Source organism: Dipodomys ordii, unplaced genomic scaffold, assembly GCF_000151885.1.
Source record: "Dipodomys ordii isolate 6190 unplaced genomic scaffold, Dord_2.0 Scaffold48, whole genome shotgun sequence".
Classification (NCBI taxonomy): Eukaryota; Metazoa; Chordata; class Mammalia; order Rodentia; family Heteromyidae; genus Dipodomys; species Dipodomys ordii.
The window spans coordinates 258,796-281,986 of record NW_012267264.1 but is presented as its reverse complement, the minus strand read 5'-3'; the positions used below and the strand labels follow the sequence as shown (position 1 = coordinate 281,986).

Sequence of the window (23,191 nt, the reverse complement as noted above, 5' to 3'; positions counted from 1 at the left end):
AATTCTAAAAAATAAAAATACTTATCAATATTATAGCTTCATGCATTTAAAACATCTTCAGTGTTCAAAAGTAGAGAATTGGCTAGGTAAGCTGATAGATATCTAGCTATTTATATGGCCACTTAAAGTGATAGTTTTAATAATATAAGGTCTTTATAATAAAATATTAAAATTGTAATATAGTATTACCAAGTGCTATGGTAGGCTGAATGCCTTTTCTATCATTAATTCACTTAGTCTTTACAATAACCCTATGAAGTTAGTTATCACTGTCCCCATTTTACAGATGAGGAATTTATCTGCACACCATTTTTCAGATATCAAATGGTATGTGTTCTGTGGCTCAATCCAATTCTGACACTTCCAGAGTTAGTGCACACCAATGCATACCCGGAAGTTAAGTGCACAGTCTCACACAACTACCCCCACCTTAGATGCTAGCTACAAATATAGACTGTCCCGCGTTTCTACCTAGCCAGCTACAGATTCCTGGGTTATCATGACCAGCTTTCAGGTTTGATAATTTGCTAGGATGACTCATGGATTTTATGGAATGCATGGAATTAAGATTATAGTTTCTTAACTAAAGGAATAATTGAGTATCAGCCAAATGGAGAAGATTCATAGGACAAGGGACAGGGCCTGAGTGGTGCTGAGCTTCCATGCCTTATGCAAGGGTGTCCCTCTCCTGGCACATCCATTTGCTCACAAACCCAAAGGTTGCCTAAGTCCTTGTTTTAGGGAGTTTGTATGGCATTTCATTACATAGGCATGATTGAACAATTTGAACACTTGACTGAACTCAATCAGAAGTTTAATGTGAACTCGCTCCCCCAGGTTGGAATGGTACCCTACCTAGTTACACCCTCAAAAGCTGGGAGGGTACTTGCCAGATGAAAGAGCCAAATGAGAATTCTACTGCCTTGCTGATCTAACCTTGGCCTCAAATAGGGAAAGAAGGTGAAATAAGGGTATAATCTTCCTTGGCAACTCCTGAGAAATGTCTCTATTACAGGGCTCTGTGGACTGCCCAACTCTGGAATTTGAGTATGGAGATGCAGATGGCCATGCAGCGGAGTTATCAGGTATGCTGAAGTAGATGGCTCAGTAGTGAGTGGAAGAATCCGGGAGGGGTGGGGCGGGTGTCTGTGTCTCCCCTAAAGGCTCTGTGGTCTTTTGAACAAAAGCTATTGCTGCTTTCTTTTTTTTTGTCCTCTGCAATGGTAAACAGCTCTTTGCTTACTTTCACATCTCCTTCTGTGAATTATCCTTGTCCATGGTATTTATTCTTTTATTCTGTCACTTTATCCTGCTCCTCCTTCTTTACTTTTGGTGTACCCTCAAATCATTTTTCTGTCCACTTTGTCCCCAATACTTGTTTCTCTTCCATACCTTTATATATCCATTCTTTCTGGTTTTTTTGGGTCCGGTCATGGGCCTGAACTCTGGGCTTGGGCACTGTTCCTCAGCTCTTCAGCTCAAGGCTAGCGCTCTACCACTTGAGCCACAGCGCCACTTCTGGCTTTTTTTTTCTGCTTATGTGGTTCTGAGGAATCGAACCCAGGGCCTCATGCATGCAAGACAAGCGCTCTACCACTGAGCCAACTTCCCAGCCCTATATATCCATTCTTTCTGCCCTGCTGTCTTTATCTCCACCCCCCTTCCCTGAGTCTCCTCTACGTTCATCTTTCCCTCTTCCCATAACACCTGTTCCCTATTAAATTCTAAGCAATAGCTGAGGAGAACTAGACAACGTCTAGCCAAGCAAGGCTGGATATGTCACATGCAACCATCAGAGTGGAGTTCTGCTTTGGACAGCTGGGAGATGGAGTTAGGTGATCCTGTTCTTTTAGTTCTGGGCTGCTTTTCTCTGACTGGAATTTTAGCTTAGGGTAAATGTGATCTCCTCACATTAAGGGCTTCTGTGTTACACGTGCAATGATGCTAGTTATTAATAAATGAGCTTTGGTTGGAGATGGTGTGAAAGTTAACTATTCTGTCATAGGAAAATAATACTTTGAAACATGCTTTTTCAGAGAAAAACATTTCAAAAGAAGTTCTTGTGAATAAGCTTGGGGAATAAATTTTGTGATGAGTGACAGAAAAATAGTGAGCTAAGTTTAAAAAGGAACAAAGGACTAGAATCCAGAATATGAATAAATGTAAAGAGAGAGAGGGATAAAGAGTTGAGCAACCCACTAGAGAAGTAGACAAAGAATATAAGCATGAATTCATAGAAGATGAAAACTGAACAGTCCATAAATAAATAAAATATAATAAATACATATAAATAAGTAAATGTCTAACTTCATTATTGATGGAGAAAAGCATATTAAAACAATAAGATGTGATTCCACAGTCATTTGATTATAGAAATTAAAAGCCTGATGAGAGCTTTTCTGCTCTGCTATGTATAGCAGTCAGGGGAACACAGTATAAAATTGGAAAGCAGTTAGGTCATATCTAATAAAGTTGAAGATGTGTACATATAAGACCCAGAAAATCTACCCTAAATAGCCTTATACTAGGGAACAATAATATGTACAATGATGTTTGTTATCATAACTTTGTTTATAATTGTGAACAGTTGAAAACAATTTAAAATGTCCTCTTCAGGAGAATGAATAAACTTGCATATCACTGTAAGAGTCAAAAATATAGACATGAATGTAATTAGTTTACATAAACATGTTTTAGCATCAGTAAATTCCTGAAATAGAAGTGACCAAAGAACTTCTACAGTATGATACTATTAAAATTAAAAATTCAAGCTGGGAGCTGGTGGCTCACACCTGTAATCCTAGCTACTCCGGAGGCTGAGATGTGAGGATCACAGTTTAAAGCCAGTCCTCAGGCAGGAAAGTCAGTGAGACTCTTATCTGCAACCACCAGAAAACTGCAAGTGGTGCTGTGGCTCAAAGTGGTAGAGTGCTACCGTTGAGTGTTTTTAAAAGCTCAAGGACGGCTCCGTGGCTCTGAGTTCAAGCCCCACAACTGACAAAAAATAAAAAATTAAAACCCTGTGTGTGTGCCCATGTGTGCTCACATACTCACTTGGCTTTTACACTTATGGTTGGCACTCTAATATTTGCGGCATACCTCTACTTCTGGCTTTTTTTTCTAGTTAATTAGAGTTTCATGGACTTTTCTACCTGGGCTGGCTGCAAACCTTGCTCCATATCTCCACCTCTTGAGTGGCTAGGACTACAAGCATGAGCCACTGGCTATAATCTTGGCACCCAGACGAGATTAAAAACATTTATTTTTATTTTTTTGTCAGTCATAGGGCTTGAACTCTGAGCCTGGGTGCTGTCCTTCAGCTCTTCAGCTCAAGGCCAGTGCTCTATCACTTGAGCTACAGCGCCACTTCCAGTTTTCTAGTGGTTTATTGGAGATAGGAGTCTCACGGTCTTTCCTGCCCAGGCTGGCTTTGAACCTCGATCCCCAGATCTCAGCCTCCTGAGTAGGTAGGATTACAGGTGTGAGCCATCAGCGCCCAGCTAAAAACATTTAAAACAGAACAATTTGTGTGGTTTACAGGCACATCATATGTAGGAAAAGTATAAAAATGAACTTGGGGTGGATATGTTCCAATTTCATGATAGTAGTTACCTCCAGGGGCGGAAAAATGACCGGGGAATAGTCTGAAGCAAATATGACATAAGTTAATATTTGTTTAATCTGGATAAAAGGTATCTATTTTGTATTCTGTACCTATATGCATATGAGATTTTATTATCTAAAATCAAAAAGAACAAAGCCAAAGCTCAGCACCATTTCATGCTCACTATTCTGACTGGATTTGTGATGCTCTGATCATAAAATTACATATATTTTTTCACATTTCCACTAATGGCTGAAGTATTCAAGATGCAAAAATGGATTTGTTTGTGGTTATTCCCAAATTTTGGAACTTAAGACTCAAAGCTCTGGCTCTCACACAAAGTATTATCCAACCATTCTACTGCTGGCTGTAACATGAATGAGTTTCACTTGCTTTGTCAATTATCTCTGGTTTAGGAGGAATCGATTTTGTAATAATCTGTCTGTTCTATCACTTCTTGGCTCTCTGATTTTGTTGGTGGTGGTAGTGGTGGTGGTGGTCGTGGGGCTTGAACTCTGGGCCTGGGCGCTGTCCCTCAGCTCTTCAGCTCAAGATGAATGCTCTACCACTTGAGCCACAGCGCCATTTCTGGTTTTTCTAGTGGTTAATTGGAGATAAGAGTCTCACAGACTTTCCTGCCCGGGCTGGTTTTGAACCGCGATCCTCAGATCTCAGCCTTCTGAGTAGCTAGGATTACAGGCATGAGCCACCAGCACCTGGGAACTTTCTGGTTTTAATACTTCATCTTTTGCATGATGAATTTTGTAAGATGAATTTTGCAGATTGAAGAGGACAGTTTTAGTCTCAGTTTTGTATTTAGAGTCTATAGTCAAAGAAGTTAGATTTTCCAGGATACAAAAAGTCCTTTGGCAGCCATAGCTGCTTTCTATGTGGTTCATTGCTGCCTCTGCCCAGGTGGCAGTATGCAGCAGCCTAAACTTCGACACCCTTCAAGGAATTTCATCAGGGAGAAAATGAATTGGCCCCAATTCTGCAAAGCAACCTAGCATGTATTTTTTTCAGCCCTTGTCCAGCTTCTTGAACAGCATAGGGATCTTGGCTCTAAATTCAAGGAGTTGTGTTGTCTTCATCTTCCCTAGATATAGGATATAGAGTAGTTTCAGCTGGGCTTGACAAAGCAAGCATTCGTTGCAATCCTAAAAACACAGAAGTGATGACATTAAGACCCCTGTGCTCCAGCCCTCTTGCCCTCACAAATGTCAAAGGCTGTCTTTTCGGCTGCGGCAGCCAGCTGGCAAGAGGAGAACAGGTTTGATGGTTTAATCACCCAGGGACACAAGTAGCTATTTTTAACTGCTCTGAAAGAGAGGAAGCTGGCTCTGGATTGAACCGGACAGTGGAATGTTTTGGAAGCTTCAGCAGTTTCATGCCATCCTTCTACTCTAAACTCCCTTCTTATGGGTCTCCTGAACGTGCTTCTGTTCTCTTTCCTGCCACAGAATTGTATAGCTACACTGAGAACCCGGAATTCACCACTAACAAGAGGTGCTTTGAAGAAGATTTCAAGACTCAAGGTGATCTTCAGACCATTACTCACAGACACATGCTTTCCCCTCCTTGATATCCCAGTAAAAGACTAAAACAAGTATGATTCTTCATCCTTTCCCTGCTGTCCACCCTTCACTTCTTGCTTCTGGGGCACAGTTTATCTCAAGCGTAGAAGCCATGATGGAAACAAGAGAAGCCCTAGCTAGGGTCTTTGCTCTGGTAGAAAGTACAGGAGAGTGGATGGTGGTGTAAAGCTGGACGAGTGCCCTGCTGCCTGATGGAAACCTGGGCCTAGCCTAGTCCTTGACATCAATGCTTAACTGCTGCCTCCAACTCTGCCTCACTCTCAATAACACTGAAATAACCTCAGCTCTCTGGTATGTTTTTAAAAACTTGGTCAATTGCCATTCAATTTTCAATTCAGTAGATGTCTGTTGTATCGGAAATGCAAGAAGCAGGGGTGAGGGTAATTGCCGCTTTTACAAAGAGATTATATAATCTGGTAGCAGAGGGGAGAAATGCACATCATAAAACTGGCTGAGGTGAAGAAGAAAATGCTGTGTCCTAGAAAATAAAGATAGTTTGTTGGGAGCAAAGCTTTTGACTAGGGCATTCATGTGAAAGGGGTCACCTGGTATCAGGCATATAAGGACAGCTACCAGTTGGATATGATAGAGACGGGGAAATCCCTCAGGAAAGGCAAAGACACTGGGCAAATCAGGCTCTGTGTGTGGAAGGCAAGAGGGGATGTCAAAGGTGAGGCTACAGAGAGGGTTCAGGCCAGAACATTTTGGGCCCTTTCCCTATCCCTTATTCTAAATAAGGAAAGCTCTGGACTAGGGATGTGGGTTGATGATAGCACACTTGTGTACCATATGTGAGGCCTTGTGTTTGATTCTCAGCGTAGAAAAATAATTTTTTTTATAAAAGGAAATCTTTTGAAGAGAAGACTTTGTTGGTGGCTGAGATTAAAGGTGGGTATACTATAGATTCATTTCTGGGAAGAAGTGATATTAGTCAACCTTGGATAAATATATAATATGTGTACATGTATATGTATATATATACATACATATATATGTACCATATATGGTTTTCTATCCCTAGTACAAGGCAAGGAATGGTTGGAATTGGAAGAAGATGCCCAAAAGACCTATGTGATGGGACTTCTGGACAGGCTGGAAGTGGTCAGTAGGGAGCAGCGGCTTAAGGTGTCCCGTGCTGTTCTCTACCTAGCCCAAGGTGAGTGCCTACTCTTCCTATCTGGAGAGGGAAGGGGGATGGGGCTGTGTTGGGAAAACAAGGCCCTCCTCCTCTTTTTTTTTTTTTTGGGTCCCGTCGTGGGGCCTGAACTCTGGGCCTGGGCGCTGTCCCTCAGCTCTTCAGCTCAAGGCTAGCGCTCTACCACTTGAGCCACAGCGCCACTTCCGGCTTTTTTCTTTTTGCTTATGTGGTGCTGAGGAATCAAACCCAGGGCCTCGAGCATGCAAGGCAAGCGCTCTACCACTGAGCCACCTTCCCAGGCCCCCCCTCCTCTTAAGGGCAGGTGTTCTCATGTGCTAGAAGTCACCCTTATGAGGAAGATAAAAAGATACTTGTTTGATACTTGATCCCTTGAGATCTGCCTTTATCTTTATTTCTTTTTTTGTATGTTTTATTTAATTGTTATTAAGGTGTTGAACAGAGGAGTTACCATTTTCTTTTTTATTTAAATTTTATTGCAATGGTGATGTACAGAGGGATTACAGTTACATAAGTCAGGCAATGAATACATTTCTTTTTGAACATTGTTACTTCCTCCTTCATTTTCTCCTACTTTTTCCCTTCTGACCCTCTTCCCTCCTCCCCCCCCCCCAAGGAGTTACCATTTTATAAATGCCTTCATCTTATCAGGCATGTTGGAATTTCTCATAGGGTTCTTTTTCCATCTAACCTGGGCAGTAAATGTCTATAAAGATTAGCAAGAGAGTCAGTGTGGCCAGAACTGTCAGTGTACCTCTGGCTGAGCCTGGAGATTTTGTTTTTTTAATCCTCGGTGGCCTATACTAAATACTGAGTGGGAGCCAGGTGTGTCACACTCATGCATAAATCCTCCGCATGGTTTTGAAGGTTCAAGCCCAAATAGCACCAGGAGGGGATGTTGTGAATAATAGTGTGATAATCAGAGCTAAATGAGATTAATTGGAAAAAGCTTCCCAGAAGAAACCTATTAGCCAGGGGTTTGAAAGGGGAATGAAATAGCCTAGCAAGACTAGTGAAAATAAGCCCTGAAATAATGAAAATGAGGATGGTGATCAAAGCAACAAATTAGAAGCTAAAATATTGAATAAGAAAAATAAATAAATAGGAAAGGCAGTAGACATTTGGTGAAAGGACAGCAACTGGTATTTCTTGAGTCTAGTTGTTCTGACCACCTTCCAGCAGCTAGTGTGAAGGTCTTTCTTCCTGAGGGTTTGCCCTGCAGCACACACAGTAGTCAGGGACTATAGGGAATAATTTTTTTTGGGGGGGGTCCGGTCGTGGGTCTTGAACTCTGGGCCTGGGCGCTGTCCCTCAGCTCTTCAGCTCAAGGCTAGCGCTCTACCACTTGAGCCACAGCGCCACTTCCGGCTTTTTTTTTCCCCTGCTTATGTAGTGCTGAGGAATCCAACCCAGGGCCTCAGGCATGCAAGGCAAGCGCTCTACCACTGAGCCACCTTCCCAGCCCGGGAATAAATATTTTCAGTATTCATAAAATGGCTGACAGAAGTGAATGGAATAGCCTGATGACCTCACTCATCTTGGATATTTTATACTGTGTCCAGATCTTTCCCTGAGATTGAACTCTTCTGGATGCCTTCTCTTCCCTTTCTCAGATCCCTGCTTTTCTATTGATATTTCCAAATAAATTACTTATACTTGAATTCCTACTTATCTTATTATCTGCTTCTAGGTGATACAAACTTAAGACAGGCCATTGAAGAATACATTGGACCTAACCCTGGAGACTACAATACATCTCCTCTTCCCTGACTCAGTTCTCGGGGCTCTTCCCCCTCTATCAGCCTAATTATGGAGCAGGGTGTTAGGAGAGGATCTTACCATCATGGAGTAGTAGGGAAATCACTGAAAAAGGCCTGCCTCTCCTCAATGCCTGTGACAATTTTCTGGTTCTTTTTTTTGTGTGTGTCAGTTGTGGGGCTTGAACTCTGTGCCTGGGTACTGTCCCTGAGCTCTTCAGCTCAGAGTTAGTGCTTTACCACTTCAGCCGCAGCACCCGTTTTCTGGTTGTTAAGTGGAAATAAGAGTCTCATGGGCCGGGTGCTGGTGGCTCACACCTGTAATCCTAACTACTCAGGAGGCTGAGATCTGAGGATCGTGGTTCAAAGCCAGCCCGGGCAGGAGAGACCGTGAGACTCCTATCTCCAATAAAAACCACCAGAAAACCGGAAGTGGTGCTGTAGCCCAAGTGGTAGAGCGCTCGCCTTGAGCTGAAGAGCTGAGGGACAGGGCCCAGGCCCAGAGTTCAAGCCCCATGACTGACTAAAAAAAAAAAAGAGTCTCATGGATGTTCCTGCTTGGGCTGGCTTTGAATTGAGATCCTCAGATCTCAGCCTCCTGAATAGCTAGGATTACAGGAGTGACCACTGGCGCCCAGCTAATTATTTGGTTCTTTAGGTACTTTTGGAGAATGTGATTCAGAAGTTGATGTGCTACACTGGTCCAGGTACAACTGCTTCCTGCTCTACCAGATGGGAACCTTCTCTATCTTCCTGGAGCTACTCCACATGGAAATTGAGTGAGAATCTTTGCGGGGAGAACTGTCCCTAGATAGAACTCTTCCTTGAAGGGATGGAAGTCATTTCTTATGCCTGCTTCCTTAGTAAAGAGCCCTATTGAAACAGGGACTTACTCATCTCTGTTCAAAGCTCACTAACAGGTCCCTTCCATTCAGCCATGGTTCCTGATACTGTGTATTAACTCTCTGAGACTGAGCTTAGCAGCAGCTTCTGCCCTGCCGTCTCTGCTTCAGGGGCCTGTCCTGGTTGGGGTCCCCTTTGTGTGTGTGTGTGTGTTTGTGTATGTGTGTGTGCGTGCACACCAGTCCTGGGGCTTGAACTCAGGGCCTGGGCACTGTCCCTGAGCTTCTTTTTCTGAAGGCTAGCACTCCAGTTTTACCTGTGTAGTTTGTTGGAGATAAGACTGTCACAGCTTTTCCTGCCCGGGCTAGCTTCAAACCACTATTCTCAGATATCAGAGCCTCTTGAGTACCTGGGGTAACAGGCATGAGCCACTAGCCTGGTTGGGGTCCTTTTTTTTTTGGTCATGGGGCTTGAACTCTGGGCTTGGGCGCTGTCCCTGAGCATTTCAGCTCAAGGCAAACGCTCTACCACTTGAGCACAGCGCCACTTCTGGTTTTCTAGTGGTTTATTGGAGATGAGAGTCTCATGGACTTTCCTGATCAGGCTGGCATTGAACCACGATCCTCAGATCTCAGCCTCCTGAGTAGGATTACAGGCCCCACTGGGGTCCCTTTTTAAGCAAGTATCTTCATTGATTTAGGGTAATGGATTTTTACAAGATATTGTCATTCTTCTTATTATCATCATCTTTACTTTTGGTTCTTTTTTTGGGGGGTTTGGTTGTGGGGCTTGAACTCTGGGCTTGGGCGCTATCCCTCAGCTCCTCAGCTCAAGGCGAGCTCTCTACCATTTGAGCCACAGTGCCACTTCAACAAGTATCTTCTCAACTTGGCTTTGGAATTCATGAACAAAATTATTCTTCCTTCATATACATGACCAAAGAGCAACTGTGTCCAACACAGTACTAGGCTTAGTACAAGTCGTAAGAGGAATGGGTTCTTGCTGTAAGCCCCTGATTGACTCCACCTAGCTTGTGCATAACACTTTTGCTAGGTTTAGTTCCCCAGCTGAATCGTGGTTTTTGCCTTTATAAGCTTTGTGCTAGCTGCATTTGTGGCTGCAGGTACTTTGGGACTTGAGCCCACCTGCAGTCAAGTTGTTTAATAAAGACTCCTGATTTCAAGGTGGGGGTGGGGGAAGAAATGGCTATCACAAACCTTGTCTGTCTTCTCCTTGGATAAAGGTTTGCTAAAATAGCCAGGGAATTCTAAGGACTCCTTTACATTCTATCAGTTTCATTGGGGGTTGTATGTCCAGGTGACGGCTGGTGTTTGTGTGTGTACGTATGGTAACTGGAAGCGTAGGTAGGAAAGAGGCCTTAAGGGTTCTGTTTTATCCCTCTTCATGGCAGCAACAGCCAGGCTGGTAGCAGTACACTTCGGAAACCAGCTGTCTCCATTGCTGATAGCACAGAGCTCCGGTGAGTGAAACTATGGAAAGTTCTCTGGCTAATCTCTCTGAGATCATCCTTAAAGTCTCTGACTACAGGCTGGGAACTGCCTTGAAAACCTTCTGTCACCCTTCTGTCACCCCAGGGTGCTGCTGAGTGTCATGTACCTAATGGTGGAAAATATCCGCCTGGAGCGAGAGATAGACCCCTGTGGGTGGAGAACAGCTCGAGAGACTTTCCGTACAGAATTGAGTAAGCAGTGGCATTTGGGGAGGGGTGGGGATGGGGGTGCTGATGGAGCAAGAGAAGCAGAGCATCTGCCAGGAAAAGGAAGAGAGTCCTATTTTCTTTCCTTTTTCTTTTTGAAATTAATATGCTTTTTGTTTTGTTTTTAATTTTTAGGGCTGAGATACTGTATGGTAAGCACCAGGTCTAAGCCTGGTCGTCCCCCGTGTCTCTGAGTTATAGGATATAACTGCTCCATGCCTTCGTTTTCTCAGTTAGAAATGGGGATAGACATCTCTCTCACTTTCCATCATGAATCCCACATGAACAAATGAATTAAATTACCTTAAAACCTGAGCTCAAATATAAGTTAGTGGGGTCATCCAAATGTATAGGATGTGAAGGATATAAAAAATGTACTGTGAAGTATAGTCTAAGACATACCTTGGTCTTCAGCCAGTGAGAAACATAGTCCTTCCTGGTATTTCTAGTTTGGCGCTGATGCCCCAAAGCATTGCCCTAAACTTTGGGGCCAAGCTATTTTACCTCCAGCCTTCCCCTGCACTTGAGTATTCTCTGTAGGGTATCTTTTACCAAGACTACTCAAATAGTTCAGGGGAGGTGAGTGCTCCCCTCACTATGTCCAGAGTCAGGTATAGAGATCAGAATCTCAGCTATTGAATCCTCTTTTTCTCACTCACTTCTCTTTATACCTCCAGGCTTCTCCATGCATAATGAAGAGCCTTTTGCCCTTTTGCTCTTCTCCATGGTTACCAAGTTCTGTAGTGGCTTGGCCCCCCACTTTCCCATAAAGAAGGTTCTGCTTCTGCTCTGGAAGGTGGTCATGGTGAGTGGCAGATCCTCCCTATTCTCATCAGTTCAGCAATCCTCCCACTCTGATTCTTCTAGTCTGCTTAAGACTGGGAGCTAGGCAGAAGAATGGGACATGTGTTGGCCACTAATTAAGAGAGAAGGGCAAGAAAGTTGCTGTAGAGAAATCAGATGTCCTGTGTCAGAGCCAGTTTTTGTTCCTGTCAAGTGGATGGGAGATGTTGCTCTGTGAATTAGTGGTGTCAGTGGAACTTGCCCCTGATAAAGCTGGTGGTAGAACGCTGGCTAAAAGTTGGGAGATCTATCTCTGCTGATTTTGATAAACTATGGACGATTCTGTGCCTCAGTTTCTCTAGCTATATAGTGGGCTTAGTGCCTGCCCTCCTTCCAGATAGAGGATTTTTTTTTTGCAATTTGTTACTTATTCAATCTGATCCTTCATTCCAAAGCCCCCTGTGGCTCTTATCTCTGGATCCCATTCCACAGGTTTGGTTCCCATCCCCCACAGTGCTGGCTAAACAACACACCTTGTAGAGGGCCTCAAAGAGGGTATTGCCTGAACTACAGAGTGGCCATAGCAGTTAAAAGTTTTCCACAGAAGGGACATGGTGCCAGGCATAGTAGCATACACCTATAATCCTAGCATTTAGTAGGCAGAGGCAGGAAAATCATGAGTCTTGACTAGCCTAGGCTACACACAGACCTAACTAAAAAAAAAAAGAAAGAAAAAGAAAATAAAAGCATAGTTTTGGTGGTGGTGGTGGTGTTTAGTGGAGGCCTCCAAAAGTCCCTTTTCTAACTTCTGGTGATATTTCTAGCCCTAACTTTCCTTCCTTTCTTCTCTTTTCTCTGCCCCTTTCGTTTTTACTCTTTAGTTTACCCTTGGTGGATTTGAGCATCTTCAGGCTCTCAAAATACAGAAGCGGGCAGAACTGGGCCTCCCTCCACTGGCTGAGGACAGTATCCAGGTGGTGAAGAGCATGCGTGCTGCCTCCCCGCCCTCTTACACTCTTGACCTTGGGGAGTCTCAGCTGGCACCACCACCCTCCAAGCTGCGAGGCCGACGTGGCTCTCGAAGGGTATGAACTAAAACAGACAGTATTGTAGGGATACTGACTAACCAAACTTCCAGACTTTGTGGTAGAATGAGATAGTAAGTGACCTGACCCATGATGCCCCAGGTTGGCCCTGTGACCAACGTGAAAGTTTAGAGTCTGTATTTTGACTTTTGTCCCCTATCTCTTACATATTCTTCCATTGTCCTGATGGAGCTAGGTGATAACATATTATATAGCCGTATCTTGCTTCAGAATCATTAGCTTGCACCTCCGTGACTGTGATTCTTTAGCACCCTAAAAATCAGTTAGGGTAAAATCCTGGCCATAGGTCTCCTCACAGATCATATGCCTAGGATAAGTTAACTTTACTATTTTCTTGACAGCATGGGATTTACTGGGAGCTAGCTATACAAGTTTACCTTTGAGAGATCACTGGTTAGGGTTGTAGGTATAGATTCCTAAAAAGGTCAAAACAAGTTACATTGAGACCCAGCCATGCTCTCATGACTCACCTTGCCTGACTTACTTAAGTTTACCAACTGATAGAGTCAGGGCCAGACAGTCATGTGTGGTAATTCCATCTCCATTTTAACTTTTAGTTTTTGTTTTATACAGTGATGCTTACTCACTGTAGAAAATGTGGAACAAATATAAAAATGTGATGAAGGGAGAAAAGAAAAATCACCCACAATCTTAACAACCAGATGCTGTGACTGTAAACTTTTTGGCCTATTTCTGTCCAATCTTTTTTTCTTCCCACAATAAGATTTAAAATTCCAAACTTGATTCCCTCTGCCTAGCAGCAAGCTTCTGTCATCCTCTTCCTCAGCCAGCCAGCTGGTGTATGCTCACAGAAGGCAAACTAATGGAATGTTCACCTAAGCAGATCCTAATTAGGAAGGAAAGTGCTGAAGCAGAGAAAGAAAAGAAAAGAAAGCATCAGTATTTTCTGAAAGCTAAGTAATCATGACTTTGAGATTATCTGTGCTCTGTCCCCAGTAGCATAGTTATCTAGGATTCAGCCCATGGGCTATAAGAGTGAGATGGGAAATGGGATGTTCTCACAGGCGTTGGGTTCCATCTCCATGTTTCCTGAAGGCCAGAAGTCTGTGGATAGGGAATGGCTTCAGATGAGGATGCTCAAGATACCTCTGCATACTTTCTTCTCCCAGCAACTCCTCACTAAGCAGGACAGCCTGGACATCTACAATGAACGAGATCTCTTCAAGACTGAGGAGCCAGCCACAGAAGAGGAAGAGGATTCTACTGGCGATGGAGAACGAACCTTGGATGGAGAATTAGACCTGCTAGAACAAGACCCTCTGGTGCCACCTCCACCCTCACAGGCACCTCTGTCTTCAGAGCGAGTAACCTTTCCCAAAGGCCTGCCTTGGGCCCCAAAGGTCAGGTAGGCATAATAGCACTAGGTTCCCCAAGCTCGATTCAATCATCAAAGGTTCAGGGTGAAGTAATCTGTGTATTCAATGTTTATTAAGCTGGTCCGACAGAACTACTGTGTTTGAATCCCTATCTATTGTATGCTGTCTTCCCCTACTGCTTCAGCCCTCAGATTCAAGTGACAGGAGCCCTGAAACGTTCTCTCTCTAAAGGTTTGCTTTTCTTCCCTTCTCTGGAATTGGTCTCTCCACTGTCTTCTCAGACAGAAGGACATTGAGCACTTCTTGGAGATGAGCAGGAACAAGTTCATTGGATTCACCCTGGGGCAGTAAGTGATTGGATGGCTAACACTCGCTATAAAGTGGTTCCTAGGAGGGTACCCTCAGGAATCCTTCCCACTGGTCTTTCTTTATAGAATCTAGCAGGCTTTATTACTGGGATTTTACCTTCAAAAGTGCTATTGGGCTACATATCCCTTTAAGTAGGAAGGTCTCATTTCCACACCAAGTGAGTCAAGTGAATCCTCAGACATTATATGCATTTCCTAATTTCCAGAAATGCATCCATATCATTGTTATATTGATTGATTGATTGATCGATTGTGCTGGTCCTGGAGCTTGAAACCAGGACCTTGGTGTTGTCCCTGAGCTTTTTTCCTCAAGACCAACATTCGACCACTTGAACCACAGCTCCATTTCTGGCCTTTTTTTTTTTTTGTCGGTCATGGGGCTTGAACTCTGGGCTTGGGCACTGTCCTTGTGCGCTTCAGCTCAAGGCGAGCACTCTACCACTTGAGCCACAGCACCACTTCCAGTTTTCTAGCGTGTTTATTGGAGATAAGAGTCTCACGAACTTTCCTGCCCGGGTTGGCTTTGAACCGAGATCCTCAGATCTCAGCCTCCTGAGTAGCTAGGATTACAGGTGTGAGCCACCGGCGCCTGGCTCATTTCTGGCTTTTTTGGTGGTTAATTGGAGATGAGTCTCACCGACTTTTCTCCCTGTGCCAGCTTAGAATCAAAATCCTCAGATCTCAGCCTTCTGAATAGCTAGGATTACAGGTGTGAGCCACCAGTACTTCATTGTTATTTTCTATGTCCTAAGGAAAGAGGGGGGACCTAAAACCTTGCAAAGGATGGTTCAGGGTATGAGGAGAAGTAAATGCTAAAGAAGCATAGTCCTTCTAACTCTAGGGTATATGGATAATTTTCTCTCTTTGTTAGTGCTAGAGATTGAATCCAGGGCCTTATGCATGCTAAGTAAGTGATCTACCACTGAGCTATATCCCCAAACTGTTTGTTTTGAAGCTTATGATCTGATGCTTCTTGCCTTTCACAGGGACACAGATACCTTGGTTGGATTACCTAGACCCATCCATGAGAGTGTGAAGACCCTAAAGCAGGTAACCAGTGTGGAATTTCAGGTTTTGGGCATAGTGAGCCATTAAGGCAAATTAGATTAGCAGGAGATTGGGTATTGGGGCACCTTCATCTCCCCTGCAGGCCTGAGTTAAGAAAACTCAGATCTCCTTCTCCTTACCAGCTTTCTACATTCAGATGGATGAATTTTTTCCTTTCTTCCTATTCTTTTTCCCTCTTTCTGCCTTTTTCTCTCTCTTCCCACTCCTTGCTGCCTTTCCTTTTACTTCTCTTTCCCATAGATACACTAACTTCCAAAAGCCCAGGACTGGGAAAGAGTCTGCCCTACCTCCGTTGTGTGTGTGAGCACAGAGTGTGGGAGTCACCACTCCGTACACATACATACACACATCAAAACTCAAGGCAGAGGTCTGGGGACAAAGGTCTGTCCTTCATTTCCCCTTGTACTTTGTTTGAAGGTAAATGCTTACGTATTTTCTGCTACTCAATAAATATGAAAACACTGCAAAGTACAGAACTGATGATACAATGGCAAATAAGGCTCCTACTTTCAAGATTTTATGTCTGCTAGGGTGACAGACACATTGAAAAACACTTCCTTGTCAGTGAGAGACTTGGAAACTTGTGATTGAAATCCTCAGTTCTTGTTAATGTCTTCTTATCTTTGCCAGCACAAGTATATCTCCATTGCAGATGTGCAGATCAAGAATGAAGAGGAGCTGGAAAAATGCCCTATGTCTTTGGTGAGCCAAGGGGTCCTGCGCAGGAGGGAAGAGGAACTGCAGCGCTGTCACAGTGTATATACATGCACTGAGTCGGTTTGCTGGGCTCGTCCTGTGTGTCACGGCCCTGCTTTCATGCTGTGTTAAAGTTGGGGGAGAAAGCTGGGTGCTGACGGCTCACACCTGTAATCCTTGCTACTCAGGAAGCTAATATCTGAATATCTCAGAATTGTGCTTTGAAGCCAAACTGGGCAGGAATGTCCATGAGACTTTTTTTTTCTTTTGTTGGTTGTGGGGCTTGAAGTCAGGACCTGGACACTGTCTCTGAGTTTTTGTGCTCAAGGCTAGCACTATACCTCAAGGCTAACACTATACCACTTGAACCACAGCACCACTTCTGGTTTTCTGGTGGGTAATTGGAGATAAGAGTCTCACAGACTTTCCTGCCAGGGCTGGCTTTGAACCACGATCCTCAAATCTCAGCCTCCTGAGTAGCTAGGATTACAAGCATGAGCCATCTATGCCAGCCTAGACTTTTTTTTTTTTTTTATCAGTCATTGGGGCTGAACTCTGGGCCTGGGCGCTGTCCCTTAGCTCTTCAGCTCAAGGCTAGCGCTCTACCACTTGAGCCACAGTGCCACTTCCGGCTTTTTTCTTAGCCCCTAAACCTATTATTTTTTAATATGAAATTTTATTTTCTAACTTTTTAGCTGTACTGTGATTTGAACTCAAGTCCTCTGCTTGCTAGGCAAGTGTCCTACCACTTACACCACTCTTCAGTCAGTTGATTGACTACTTTAGATTGGCAGTCATCTCTGAGGAGATGACACTTAAAGATCTGAGATTAAAAAACAAAAACAGGGGGCTGGGAAGGTGGCTCAGTGGCAGAGCGCTTGCCTTGCATGCCTGAGGCCCTGGGTTCGATTCCTCAGCACCACATAAAGAAAAAAGCCGGAAGTGGCACTGTGGCTCAAGTGGTAGAGCGTTAGCCTTGAGCTGAAGAGCTGAGGGACAGCGCCCAGGCCCAGAGTTCAAGCCCCACGACTGACCAAAAAAAAAAAAAAGTACAGAGCAAAAAAGCTCATAGACAGTGCTCAGGCTCTGAATTCAAACCCCAGGACTAGCACACAGTCACACAAACACACACAAATATAGATTAACTGCAGATAATAGGAAAAGCAAAATCATATATAATTGGCTTAAAGAAGCTGCAGGTCATCCAGATCAATCCACTGATCCTATTAAAGAGGAAATTGGGACTCAGAGAGGGGAGGTTAAAAGCACTTAGCAGGGAGTCAGACCTAGGCTGCTATCCTAGGTCTGACTCCCTGCTAAGTGCTTTTAACATGCTACTCCTCACAACCAAGAAAATGTAGCCTTTGGCCACCTGGCAAGTAGCCTGGGCAAGCTATATTTCCTGCCATAGGGAGAAGAGGTGGTACCAGAAACGCCATGTGAAATCCTCTACCAGGGCATGCTGTATAGCCTCCCCCAGTACATGGTAAGGAAATGGCTGACCCTTCTCTGCTGCAAGGAATGAACAGTTAAGAGCACATCATTTGAACTCATTTCCTGAGCCTTTGCCCCTTGGGTCAATTACAATCTGACACAGATTCTGAGCTTTCCTCATGGCTCCTCTGAAGATGCCATTTCCCCTAGCCCTTCTTTGTGGGGGGGTAGAGAATTAAGGTGAGATTGATAAAGGATGGGGGGGGCGGGCGGGGCTCTTCCTACCAGAGGCCTTCTGAGATCTGCCATTGTCATATCCTATACGGCCTTTCTGTGGGAGTAGTGATGATGCTGATGGTCAGATTTAGTGGAAGGAAAAGAAGGGAGAAAACTGGGCTTATTCCTCCCATCTTATTTCTGTGCATTGCTCTTGCCACTTTGCTTCCTCCATCTTTTCCCTTTGGAAAGAGCAGTCCTGAAACCAAACAGTCTGACTCCCTCTCCTCCCCCCCCCCTCCAGCCCTCATCTTCCTCCTTAGCCCCACAGTCAGGCCTCAGGATTGGTACCTGTTTGCACTTTTGAAGGATGGGGAGGTTTGGGCACTGAAGGTAGAATTTAGAGGAGAGTTTTGAAGCATTTTGTTGGGCTGGTGAGATGTGGAAGAATCACTGTCTTGCTGAGTGGGATAGATCAAAGTGCATTTCCTCCTTTTCTACCTCCCAGATTGCTCTGCTTAAGATTCTGCTGGCTGCTGCCCCAACCTCCAAGGCTAAGACAGACTCTATCAATATCCTGGCAGATGTCCTGCCTGAAGAGATGCCGTGAGTGCTTCCACTGGGGCTGCTGGCTGCTGGTGCCCTGTCTGCAGGGCTTCTGTCCCACCTCACCTGCTAACATAGGGAGTCTGAAAAGAGCTCTCCTTTCCCAATACTCCATTTTCCCTGCAGGGTTCTCTACAGTGTTTGTTCTGTGTAGCTCCCAACTGATGGTCTGGAGGGTGAGCTCAGTGCCAGTGACTGGTTGATGGGTATGTGGGTAGACATTGCCATGGGATAACTTTGACAAAAAGACAGCAACTTTTCTTCAGACAGGTTTGTAAGTGGGCACTCCCTACAATATATTTCCCTAGAAGTTCAGGTTTCTCTCCCCCTACCCTTTGTTTTCTGGGTCTGAGATGAACTTGAACTCAGTACCTGACACTTTCATTCATTGGCTAGCACTCTACCAATTGAGCCACACCTCCAACCCCAAAAGTTCAGGTTTCTCAAGTACTGCCTCTCTTGTGTTTATTGTATCTGACCCAAATCCCTAGATTTCTCTTCCAGACTGCCCTCTACACTACTGCTTCCTCTCTCCATTGTAGTGTCACTGTTCTCCAGAGCATGAAGCTGGGCATCGATGTTAATAGGCACAAGGAGATCATTGTAAAGAGCATCTCTTCCCTGCTCCTGCTGCTTCTCAAACACTTCAAACTCAACCATATCTACCAGGTAAGCAGCTGGTGCTTCTCCTCAAACCCTGGGGGCGACACAAAGGCCCTTACAGTCCCACTGAGCATCTGTTGGCCTTTTCTTTGTCCTCACTCAAGAGAATCCAGCTACTTGTTCCATAAGCTTCAGTTGGGATTATGAAGTGGAATTCAGGGAGCTGTTTAGAAAGGTAGAGGTGTCTGTGTCCTTTGAAGGTTATAGCTAGAATTCTTAGGAATTTTCTCAGTAAGATTCGAAGCAATGCAAGTCAAAATTCAAATGCTCCAGAAAAAGAAAGGGGAGGGGAGGAACACATTGACCATACTTGACCTGAATATGAAGCATTTTTCTCATGTTGCGACTTAATTCTGAATAAGGCAGTTTAGCTCTTAAAAGTCTTGAAGTCTTACAGCAGATATAGAGTTATAAATATCCAATTGTAGATTGCTAAGCTCTGTGCTGCAGGTAAGCATCAGCCACCATGGAAATACCTAACCAAATCCAAGGTAGAGAGGTGACTCCTGAAAAAGCAGATGTTAGCCAGGATATGGGGGTTGTCTGGGAAGGAGGATACAAGCCATTCAAGCAGAAAAGCTAATATGTGAAAGTCCAGAGGCGAGAGAGCAAAGTACTCTGGGAAACTAATTAAATGTTGCCTAGAGTGAAAGTGATAGGATGGCCTGGTTATTCATGAAGCCACAGAGGTTGGCAGGGAGCTGATATTAACACATGATAGTACACTATTATTGAGCACCCTGTTAAGCTTGGGTGGAACCCCAAAATTTCTTAACTCTACAAATAGGTTTTATTTTATCCCTGTTTTTTGATGAGGGAATCATGGTTTTAAAAAGTCATAACCAGCTGGGCACTGGTGGCTCATGCCTATAATCCTAGCTACTAGGGAGGCTGAGATCTGAGGATCGTGGTTCAAAGCCAGCCCGGGCAGGAAAGAGCCTTGAGCTGAAGAGCTGAAGGACAGCACCTAGGCCCAGAGTTCAAGCCCCATGACTGACAAAAAAGAACGAAAGAAACAATGAAAGAGAGAAAGGAAGTAAGAGGGGGTCTGGGGGGAGGAAGGAATGGAGGGAGAGAGAAAAGGAAGAGGGGGGGGAGTCAACCCTACTTGGCTTGCTTATGAAAGCATTGTTCACTTTGGCTAAGGACTTTGGACTTGCCCACAGGTGGGCATTCCCAAGATATAGGGAAGAGCCTAGAGAGAAGAGAAAACCTTCTTATACCTGGCTAGAAGCTTTGCCCATTTTCCTACTAATAAGTCAGAATTCAGCTTACTAGTAGAAGAGCAGGTCCTCAGAGTGCAGATAGGCCCCTGTTGGGTCTATGACCATGACTCTATATAACTAGAGTGGACGTAGAGCTGTGGCTCCAATTGGTAAAGTGCTAGCCTTAAGCAAAAGCAGCTCAGGGACAGCATGTAGCCCACAACTGACCAAAAAAAGGCAAACCATTATATATACATCTAGAGTATGTCTCCACTTCAGTATATTCAAAGACATCTTTGAATGTGGTAGGTGTTGTGGGTTCTCAAACAGCTGCTGGTGTTTGCTAAGCAGCAGCAGGGTTAGGAAAAGTAGAGGTGGGTCCGAAGCAGCAGTCTCAGAGGAAAGAGGAACAGAGAACTGTGAAGATGTGTTTACAGATATTTCTGTTGGTGGGCAGTACGTGGATCAATAGCTAGACACATGGGCCCCAGTATGTGGGTGAGTCTTGTCAGACACTGGACATGGCTCAAACTGAAGATCAAGTTTTCAGTCATAATAGTCTATGTGTGTTGGCTCCCCTGTCTGGGAGGAAGCTTTCCCTCTGATTTCTAGGCAGAAAAGATTGATCAGAAAAGACAAGTGGTTATAGCACAAGCTGACTCCCCACCTCTAAGCACATATTTATTCCAGGGGCAAAGAGCACCTCAGCTTGCTACCATGGCTGCTACTTGCTCATCGTGCAGCGCTAGAGGATTTAAACCAGCTCAATGTCTTGTCTTTTCAATCCTGTTTCAGTACTGTCCCAGCATTCTAGCTTCTAGATTTGGGACAAACTTTTTGTGGTGCTCTTCAGTATATCATGACCAAAAGCCAGAGTGACTAACCTCATGACACTGCTTGTGCGATCACTTACTCCATATGTCTTCTTGGACACAAATGCCACCGGAATTCAAGAGAGCTAAATGGAGTCCCTACGTTGTGATGTTTATCTCATCAAAGACATCTTGAGCTTCTCAGTGTCTGTTGGCTAGAGGGCTCTTGTTCATTCATTCATTAAAATACTGATATTCTAGCTGGGCGCCAGTGGCTCACAGCTGTAATCCTAGTTACTCAGGAGGCTTGAGAGCTGAGGATTGAGGTGCAAAGCCAGCCTAGGCAAGAAAGTTTGTGAGACTCTCCAACAAACCACCAGAAAACTGGAAGTGGAGCTGTGGCTCAAGTGGTAGAACACTCGCCTTGAGCTGAAGAGCTGAGGGACAGTGCCCAGGCCCAGAGTTCAAGCCCCACGACCAACAAAAAGGAAAAAAAATACTGATATTCTAAGTCCTAGGAATATCAGACAGGCTGAGCTGGAGCCTACATCGCAGAAGTTCTGTCTCTGTCCTGACTGAATGACACAGGCAGTTGCTGGGAATAAGCTGCACCTGCCCTGCTATATCAATCATAGTTAACATTATGAGCCAGAGGTTTGGTATGGAAAACAGCTCTGTCGGGGAGGCTTTCTTTCCTGTTGAGCTTAGGAACAAATCTCACAGCAATTCCTTTTAGTTATTCAGAGTGTTTTGCTTTCTGGCTTATTTGCTTAGTGCTTTTGGGCAGGAGTTTGCAACACACTGTAGATTGCCCCCCTCCATGTAGGATGGACTGACTGAAGATAGATACCCCAATATTCAGAGGAAGTCTGATAACACAAATGGACAATGTCTGTTCTTAGGAATAGATGTTAGATTTGTATTTCCCTCCCTTTTTAATACATAAATTTCATCCCCCTCCCAAATAACATCCCTACTTCTTTGATCTGTTGATTCAGTTTGAATATGTATCTCAACATTTGGTATTTGCCAACTGCATCCCCTTGATCCTGAAGTTCTTCAATCAAAATATCTTGTCCTACATCACGGCCAAAAACAGGTATGGAATCTGAACAGGTTTATTTCAAGGGGCTATGTTGGGGTGGTTGAGAAAAAATATATTGTCTCTTTTAGTTCTCCTGCTATCCATAGTCCCTCTTGTCTTAGATTTGCCCCCTTTAAACTTAATTTGTTTAGAGTATTAGCTGATAGGAGTGTATTTGTATTATAACACTTTTGAAAACTGAAAAATGGGGACAACTGGTGGTTTCTGGTCCCACTTGCTTACTCTTCTGAGCACCTTTACTTCCTCTTTATTAAATGCACCTTGTTAACCTTACCAAAAAAATCCTAAAAAATGGCATGACTTATATTGATTGATGCTGCAATGATGAAATTTCTATGATGAAAAGAACTGTTGTCAAAAGGCCTAAGAAATTTTTTTTTGTTATGAAATAGTCTGCTTGTCAGATCAGCTTTAATCTTAACCTAAGTTATAATGTGGTACAATCACTCTGCTTTGCAAACTGTAAAATATACACAATTTGTAATAAAAATTGTGGACCTTAGTTAGATCAGTTTGAAGTTTTAAAAAATAAAAATATAAGCTAGGTGCCGGTGGCTCAAGCCTGTAATCCTACTCAGGAGGCTGAGATCTGAGGATTGTGGTTCAAAGCCAGCCTGAGCAAGAAAGTCTATGAGACTCTGATCTCCAATAAACCCCCCCAAAAAATGGAAGTGGCACTGTGGCTCAAGTGGTAGAGTACTAGCCTTGAGTTGAAGAGCTGAGGGACAGCGCCCAGGCCCAGAGTTCAAGCCCACAACTGACAAAAAAAAAAATAATAGAAAACATGTTCACATTCATTATTTTATTTCATCTCATCAATGTTAAGAGGTATTACAAGTTTCATCCTCAATTTGAAGTTAGGTGATAAATTCAAAGAGGTTATTGACTTGCTCAAAATTAACAGGAGTCAAGGGCTGGAAGCGTCTAACAGCTGATAATCCTAGCTACCTAAAAGGCTAATCCTAAGGATCAAAGTTTGAGAAAAGAACTTTGAGGGGCTGGGAAGGTGGCTCAATGGTAGAGCGCTTGCCTTGCATGCATGAGGCCCTGTGTTCGATTCCTCAGCACCACATAAGCAAAAAGAAAAAAGCTGGAAGTGGTGCTGTGGCTCAAGTGGTAG

General features: G+C 44.0%; 1 protein-coding gene across 2 annotated transcripts in view; it reads left to right on the top strand.

Annotated features, from left to right (window-relative positions):
* Positions 1–23,191, top strand: part of Strip2 (striatin interacting protein 2) — a 51,261-nt gene that overhangs the window by 3,054 nt on the left and 25,016 nt on the right. The window contains exons 2-17 of one of the 2 annotated variants that reach the window (XM_013020050.1): positions 1,016–1,085; positions 5,065–5,139; positions 6,221–6,355; positions 8,771–8,891; positions 10,367–10,435; positions 10,551–10,657; positions 11,350–11,477; positions 12,337–12,540; positions 13,692–13,927; positions 14,180–14,245; positions 15,253–15,316; positions 15,965–16,036; positions 17,442–17,516; positions 18,189–18,286; positions 18,829–18,955; positions 21,965–22,065. In XM_013020050.1, the coding sequence (XP_012875504.1) occupies positions 1,016–1,085; positions 5,065–5,139; positions 6,221–6,355; positions 8,771–8,891; positions 10,367–10,435; positions 10,551–10,657; positions 11,350–11,477; positions 12,337–12,540; positions 13,692–13,927; positions 14,180–14,245; positions 15,253–15,316; positions 15,965–16,036; positions 17,442–17,516; positions 18,189–18,286; positions 18,829–18,955; positions 21,965–22,065 (1,748 nt within the window). The remainder of the gene's footprint in view (positions 1–1,015; positions 1,086–5,064; positions 5,140–6,220; positions 6,356–8,770; positions 8,892–10,366; positions 10,436–10,550; positions 10,658–11,349; positions 11,478–12,336; positions 12,541–13,691; positions 13,928–14,179; positions 14,246–15,252; positions 15,317–15,964; positions 16,037–17,441; positions 17,517–18,188; positions 18,287–18,828; positions 18,956–21,964; positions 22,066–23,191) is intronic. The other variant, XM_013020051.1, reaches the window with a different exon arrangement.